The following is an 8,084-nucleotide window of genomic DNA, read 5'->3' as shown; positions in this document are numbered from 1 at the left end:
GGTCAAGAAACACCGGTGTGTCTTTTGTAACAGAAATCTTGGCGCGACTCAATACGTAAAAAAGAACGTTCCTAACCAAATTGTATCAGTGCTTGGACCGCGAGAGCTCTCTACAACATACTACATGCTCCCCAAAGGAGTCCAAACATATTTTGCGACAAACATGGCATATCTCATCAACCAAAAATAAGAGAATCACGAGGCAATACTTAAAGATAGTACATATGTTGTGTTAGCCCATCTACATAAGAAAATCTTGAGCATATGATCTACTCTTTAGACACTCAAAAACAATTTGGTGTCTGCATGCTATCTGTTATTAAATAATATTATGAAAATTTTAAAATATATCTAAAATCAATTATTCGGATGGTTTATATGATGATAACATAAGGACCTTCATGGCCTCATGTAATTAGTACTTGAGAAGTTTATAAACATGTTTTTTTTTTAAATTTCTGGGCACCATAAAACACCATGGGCCAAAGAAAGGCAGGCAGGCCCTACAATCATACACCATGATGAAGCATGCCCAACCAACCACAAAAAAAGGATTCAGTTTCAGTAGTACTCTTTGTTTGTTTTTTTTACCTAAGAGTAAATAAAATGAAATGAATGAATCCAGCCATTCACATACTGTTTGTTACTGTAGAGTATGTGTGTTGGTGTACGATTGGACCTTCTGGATCATCAATAAATACCTTCCACCGACGCTACTCACCTAATCATTGCTGCTGCTTCTTCTCTCGATCGTTGGATTTACGAGTGAGCGATGTCTTCTGGTAGGTATATGGCGTACTCGCCGTCTCCATCGGCGCCTCACTCTCCGCATATCACCGGACTACGCTCTGCCGCCACCGCCATCGCTGAACAGGAGAAGTATGATATAGTTATTCTGTTATTTTACTCCGTCTTCATTTATAACAAGTGTTTTCATTAGGTTTTTTTTGAATATTATTGTATTGTTAATTGATTATCATGTGTTACTGAGATTTTTCTTCGCTGTCTGATCAGATGCGCTTTACTCTCGATTTCCAGGAGAAATTGTTTACGTTTCTTCATTGATTATCATGTTTTACTGAGATTTTTGGTCACTGTCAGTGCTACTTTGATCAGATGCGTTTTACGCTCTCGATTTCTAGGAAAAGTTGCTAAACTGATGCAGAATTTGTTGCGTTTGTTAGTTGATTAACATGTTTTACTTAAATTTGTGTTCGGTATTGTAATTCTGACTGTTAGTTGGAGCATATGCGTTTTACTCTCTGGATATCTAGGAAAAATTGCTCAACTGATGCAGAATTTGTTGCAGATGTTACATTTGTTTGTTGAATCTCTGATTATCTTGTTTTACTGAGATGTGTATTCGTTATCCTAATTTGACTGTTAGTTCTATCAGATGCGTTTTACTCTCTATTTTTAGGAGAATTATGAAACGGCTGCAGAATTTGTTGCACATGTTACATTTCTTCATTGATTATCATGTTTTACCGATATTTTTGGTCACTATCGTAATTCGAGTGTTAGTTTGATCAGATGTGTTTTACGCTCTCGATTTCTAGGAAAAATGGATAAATTTGTTTCATGTGTTATATTTCTTTTAGATTATCATGTGTTACTGTGATTTGTGTTCGGTATTGTAATTTGAATATTAGTTCTATCAGATGTGTTTTAGTCTCTCTATTTCCTGGAGAATTATTAAAATGATGCATAGTTTGATGCAAATGTTACATTTGTTTATTGATTGTGTTTTACTGAGATCTGTACTATTAGTTCGATCAGATGTGTTTTACTCTCGATTTCTAGGAATAATTGCTGAACTGATGCAGAATTTGTTGTAAATGCTGCATTTGTTCATTGATTATCGTGTTTTACTGAGATTTTTGTTTGCTATTGTAATTTTGACTGTTGATTTGATTAGATGCGTTTTACTCTCTTGATTTCCAGGGGAAGTTACAAAACTTTGCAAATGTTACATTTTTTCATTGATTATCATGATTTACTGAGATGTTTGTTTGCTATCGTAATTCGGCTGTTAGGTAGATCAGATGCGTTTCACTTTCTTGATTTGCAGGAAAAGCTAAGAAAGTGATGCAGAATTAGTTGCAAATGTTACACTTCTTTGTTGATTATTTTGTTTTGCTGAGATTTTGATAGAACCCCGAAACTTAAACAAGAAATTAAGGGATAGTTGACCTGATTCGAGATGGGTTATTCTCCAATCCAGCTTGCGAAGGATTAGATCTCCATTACAAGGATTTTAACCAAGTAAATTCATAAACATAAACATTGATGATTCATTAACAAAAACACAAACATATAAATAGACCTAATTGTAGTAATTATTGAAGCGCTTACTTAGACCATTCGACTTCCTTTAGCTCTTCATCTTCCTTGGACCCTTAAGCTCCCTTGGATCCAAACGGGTTCGTATCAATATTTTCGGCCTGGAAAATCGACTTGTCCTCAAGTTGGAAATTCGATAATAGTTGTGCTAAGCGATCATCCATTCAATTGTAGCCGCATATGTTTCATCACCCGCTTCATAGAACGCGCTGCATATTTTCACTCCCGTTTGGATTTGATAGCCAAGCAATTTGCCATTCAGTTGTAGGTTGATCGGCTTTCTGGAGCCAGTGATAGCCATGAAATGAATGTAGATGGAGTTTCTCCATCTTTAATAATGAGCAGGACAATTTCGGACAATTTCCAGGACCTGACAATTGTCTTGAACCAGATCTCTTACCCCAAAATTCAGTTCAAGATGCTTTAGATAAGCCTTGGTTTTTTTCCAAATCTCCGACAACATCTACAATACAATCTTGGGCTTTCTGCAAATCATCGAGAGGGCTTCCTCCGTTTCCACTTTTCAGCATGTTTGGATCATTCTCGCCTATCATGTCCTGCCCATTTATCGTTCTCATCGTCCCCTGGATTTATGTGAGCAGGAGGTAAATCTTCGATCTTTTAGTTTAACGTCTTCTCCCTTCTTCGCTTGAACACCATCTTCGATTTCCAATTGAACACCCAAAATAGGTTTTAGCCGATTTTCGTCTTCACCAGGGTTATCTTCTTGGATTACTTCTTTGATCAGATCTGGTAGTGGTTCATGAGACTCTTTAACATTCCACAAAGCCTTGATCTCAGCGATGTCCTCTTTTATGGCCATCAGCGTGTCTAATCGAGCTGCAATTGCTGCCAATTGATATGCTAGATTCCGGGTTGTAGTCGTCATGCAATTTCCCCGCAATGGAACCACATGATAGAACCCCGAAAAACAAGAAATTAAAGGATAGTTGACCCGATTCGAGATGGTTATTCTCCAATCAGTCCAATTCGAAAGGGTTAGATCTCCATTACAAGGATTTTAACCAAGTAAATTCATAAACATAAACATTGATGATCCATTAACTAAAACACAAACATATAAATAGACCTAATTGTAGTAATTATTGAAGCGGTTATTTAGACCATTCAACTTCCTTTAGCTCTTCATCTTCCTTGGACCCCTTAAGCTCCCTTGGATCCGAACGGGTTCGTATCAAATTTGTTTTGCTGAGATTTGTGTTTAGCATCATAATTCGTCTGTTAGTTCGATCAGATGCGTTTTACAATCTTGAATTTTAGGAGAATTTAAAAATGATGAATAATTTGTTGCAAATGTTACACTAAAGTTGTTATATCTGGAAGAGTAGTTATATTGTTTCATTAAATGCCAATTGTTGTTGAAATATGCTCATATCTCATGTTTAATGGCAATAGAGGGGTTTTTGGTATAGATCTTGTTGCTGTAAAGTTTATTAGCTATTCTTGGTTCATATTAGATATTTGATGGTGATTTGATCTTATTTGCATGTTGGCAGGTATTTATCAGATTTACTAGCTGAGCGTAACAAACTAGGTCCATTTGTTCCTGTGCTTCAACAGTGTTATCGATTGCTGAATCAAGGTGAGTTTTTTAAACTTGTTTTTTAAAATCCATAGCATCTACATGATCTCCTTCTGTTTTTATCATTAGAACTTTTAATAGGAACCTTTTGGCTTTTAAGCCGATGCTTTTTAGGTTAGTAGAGTTGTAAATGTGAAGCTCTGATTTAGGGTGGAGGTATGATTCATGCTGACTATTGCTGACTATCATTGTTCTTTTGATGATTGGTAGGCAAGACATCTCATAGCATGATGCACTTCATGGGGTTGAAAGTATTGTCATGTGATCTAGCAACAAATTCTAAGTTCTAACACATTGACACATCGTCTAATGCGTCTTTGATTTATATCTTACATGTCCCAGCTATGCCCGATCCGGCATAAACAGATTGACAATGCATCAAGCTATATGCTTCTCTGTGTTATATCCTATGAACACATATGTTAGTAATTTAGCTCATTAACACTTCCAGTCTTATGCCAAACAGCTTATGATTGGAGGGTCACTGGCGTGACAATGTTCTCATTTGCATGCATGAAGGAATTATTAGTTTGGTTTGCTGACAAGTGAAAGGATTTGCAAACTAATAATGGGGTTGGAATATTTTTTTTTCCAAATGTTCAGTTTTTTTAAAAAGAGTGACCTTTGTAGCTTAGTCGGCTAATGATTAACTTTAGTTTTCAGTATCTGATTATTTAACTTTATGAAGATTAAATGTTTTTATTCAGGTGAAATGTTTTTTAACTGACCTGTCAAATCACCTGCCAATTTTTGTGGTGACTGCTAACTAGTACTTGGTTAACTGCTAACTGGTGACATGTTCTTGAAAATTGACCTTTTTCCTAACAGAAATACTGCGTGTAAGCACGCTGTTGGGGAATGCATCATTATTAGATCATAGTGGGCTTGAACATGCTAGCCCCCTGGCTTCAGGAGGATTGTTTTCAAATGGAGCAGCTAACATATGGACTCCACCAATTCAATCAGAAGTATGGATACTAACCATTAACATAACTTTACTTACTCTAATTTCTTACTGCTTTTAGAAGCCTTTCTGACAATAGTACTCTTTACTTATCATGCTAACTGCGTTGACTTGTTTGACTTTATGCTTCAAAACTTACTTATATCATGACAGGTAGTTCTGGCTAACACAATCCAGTGTGACCTTTAAATGCAAGCACCATTAATAAGTTAACCCATCCTTATAAACCACAGTTGACAATAGTTTGACCTCTATATGTTTGTTTTGTTCTTTCTTATACTGGTTATTTTAGATTTCTTTATCAAAGAGCCACTGGCGATGCTTTTAGCAGTCAAAAAAAGTCAACACAGTTATATGAACCTTGCTGAACATTGGTTTGCAGCCGTACATCAATAACTTAATACGAAACGTTCTCTTATCTTATGAGAATTGTCATGCTCTTTTTTTCTCTGAAATTTGATTAAGACGCATTGTTGTGCCTATCCACTACGGTAGCCAAACAGAACCAAAATTTTAAAACACGTTTTATGTTTGTTTTTTGTTTGTATTTCATTTTAAGAGAGTTTAGAATTTTTTTCGTGCAGATGCCATCTTTATTGCTGTCATCGCCTGCACATAGCTGGCTTGGTTCGCAAGGCAGTTCATCTAGTCTGATAGTAAAGAGAACAATCAGGGTTGATATTCCTGTGGCCAGTTACCCTAATGTAAGTTTACTTTTGTTCTGTTAATTAACCTTGAATTAATTTTCTGTTGATTTTATGTCTTGATTGATGCTACTGTTTGTTATTTCATTTTCAGTTTAATTTTGTTGGGCGTCTCCTTGGGCCCCGCGGGAACTCTCTTAAACGAGTCGAAGCAAGTACCGATTGTCGTGTTCTTATTAGGGGACGTGGGAGCATCAAAGATCCAGCAAAGGTAATAATTTTTTTGACTCATTTACAAATGGGTTTATTTGGGTTATGTTTCATCTTAAACGGGTCAAATGAAAAGGATTACGCTAAAGTATCTTTTTAATGCATAAAATCCCTTAAATAGTTAAATCATTTTATTAACAAAAAATAGAATATCATCGAAATAATATAGTTTTGTAATATAGTTTGATGCACTAGTTATAAACAAATTACCCAACTTGTTTTGAAATGTATCTAAAAAACCGCTCGTGGGCTACTCAAGATCGGCTCGCTAAAAGCTCGAACCGAGCCGAGCTTAAATGAGCTTGAGTCTAAAAGTAAATTTGTTTCTTATTAAATATATATAATATTTTTATTATTATATGTTAAATACATATATTTAATTATTTATATAATATTTGTTATTATTATATATAAAATTATGGTAAAAGTAACTAAATAGTATGTATTATGTTGTATATAAAAAAACATAGTTATTAAAAGCCCTCGTGCTAATGAGCTAGTGGTGGAGTGGTAAGGAAGAGACTTTGTGTTCCATGTGACCCAGGTTCGATTCCTGCCCACAGCATTTAGTTTCAGAGGCACCAGGGTGATGATGGAGACTAGGTGATTAGATGGCTTTCACTAGTTGGATCCTTGAACTGAAAGGGATTTATCTCACCGCACTGTCTTGCCTTAAGGCGAGTGTTTCCAGGCGTTGGCCTTAGGTGAGGGTTTTTCCCGGATCGAAAGACGAGTGTATCCTGATGCGGTGAATTTAGCTAGTAGCCCATTTGGAGGATTCGTTGGCCGTTCAAAAAAAATTAAAAGCCCTCGTTTCTTTCGCCTTGGCCCATTTTTCAGGCAAGGGACAATAAATGCGCTTCTAGTTCCTAGGCAAGCGTTTCGCCATTGTCTATGCCAATAACATGAGAACATCAAAGCCGAGCAAAAGAAACGCAAGTCGAAGCTTGGATCTAGAAGCCAAAGGCATTATATTGATACACTTTGTTATTAAAGTTTTGGAATTACATGTTTGAATATTGACTATTTTAGAAGTTTTGGTACTAATTAGATGCTATTAAATCTTATATAATAGCTTTCGTTGATTTTTTTTAAAGAATAGTATTATTTTTCATATACATGATGTGCTTAAATTTTAATTTAAGTGTGCTTATTTTTCTTCAGGCCCAAGCGAGGCCTACGCACGTTGACTGCGCTTAACTCATTTAATAACTATGTAAAAAACTATAACGTATATATATATATATATATAATTAGCAATGTTTATAAACTTAACTAATAATAAACAAGCCGAGCTCAAGCTTGAAAAACTTACAAATCAAGCTCGAACTTCAAAAATAAAGCTCGAGCTCTCATAAGTTAACAATACCCATTCTTACGATCGTTAAATGCTTATTTAAATATAGGAAGAGATGATGAGAGGAAAACCTGGTTTTGAACACTTGAACGAACCTCTTCACATACTTGTGGAAGCAGAATTACCGGTTGATATAATAGAAGCCCGTTTGATGCAAGCTCGTGAAATACTCGAAGACCTGCTTAGACCCGTGGTATCATTATATTCCCGATTTTTCCGTTCACTACTAAATTTGTATGTCATGATTTTCATTTAAAGGTTAACGGCTCAAAATATGTTGCATGTGCAGGACGAGACTCATGACTTCTATAAGAAGCAGCAGCTACGGGAGCTTGCAATGCTGAATGGGACCTTACGTGAGGAATCAGGTCACATGTCAGGTTCGGTTTCTCCGTTCAACAGTAGCCTAGGGATGAAGAGAGCAAAGACCAGAGGGTGATGCATAGGGTTGGGTTACTAGTGGGCTTTCAGAGCTTGCATATAAGTGGTATATGCCTTGCTAAACAAACAGCATGTATGGCTGCCTCCTCCGATCGGGGCGCCGGATGATGTTCGTGTCCTGTTCTACTATATGAGATATGAGGTTTGTCTTCTCTTCTGTTTGGGGGAACAATTGATTGTTGAGAGTAAAGTTGTATTTACTATGTGTGTGCGTGTGTTTTGAGAGTTTTGGTTTAATATGTGAGAATGAATTGTTATATATTGGTTTGTAGTTTTGTATTTTAGGCAAGATTTATGCCCTATTGCTTGGGTTTTTGAACTTCCAGTGTTGCTGCAATGTTGGTTAATAAATTAGGATTCTTGTTATGTGATATTTATAATGTAGGTGTGTTTTGAGGTTCGGTCAGGTTAATCGTTTTGAAAAACTCGTAACTCAGGTATTAGGGATCTGGTTCACGGGAA

At 36.1% G+C, this 8,084-nt stretch overlaps 1 protein-coding gene across 1 annotated transcript; it reads left to right on the top strand.

Annotated features, from left to right (window-relative positions):
- Positions 1 to 772: 772 nt before the first annotated feature.
- LOC143566574 (KH domain-containing protein At5g56140-like) lies at positions 773 to 7,691 on the top strand. The gene is made up of 7 exons (XM_077053241.1): positions 773 to 879; positions 3,861 to 3,946; positions 4,775 to 4,914; positions 5,495 to 5,614; positions 5,709 to 5,825; positions 7,231 to 7,374; positions 7,471 to 7,691. The coding sequence occupies exons 1-7, from the start codon at positions 773 to 775 to the stop codon at positions 7,618 to 7,620; spliced, it is 864 nt and encodes a 287-aa protein (XP_076909356.1). The 3' UTR covers positions 7,621 to 7,691.
- The last annotated feature ends 393 nt before the right edge of the window (positions 7,692 to 8,084 follow it).

Source organism: Bidens hawaiensis, unplaced genomic scaffold, assembly GCF_021521415.1.
Source record: "Bidens hawaiensis isolate Kalapana, Puna unplaced genomic scaffold, B.hawaiensis_p1.1 tig00022913_1, whole genome shotgun sequence".
Taxonomy (NCBI): domain Eukaryota; kingdom Viridiplantae; phylum Streptophyta; class Magnoliopsida; order Asterales; family Asteraceae; genus Bidens; species Bidens hawaiensis.
The sequence above is the reverse complement of the archived record's forward strand: the minus strand, read 5'-3'. Positions and strand labels throughout refer to the sequence as shown.

Excerpts from the sequence above, each read along its gene's own strand:
- LOC143566574 (XM_077053241.1), top strand. The coding sequence starts at position 773 with ATGTCTTCTGGTAGGTATATGGCGTACTCGCCGTCTCCATCGGCGCCT. Across the intron at positions 3,947-4,774 it reads TTATCGATTGCTGAATCAAG|AAATACTGCGTGTAAGCACG; the intron begins GTGAGTTTTTTA and ends TTTTCCTAACAG. Across the intron at positions 5,615-5,708 it reads CTGTGGCCAGTTACCCTAAT|TTTAATTTTGTTGGGCGTCT; the intron begins GTAAGTTTACTT and ends TTTCATTTTCAG.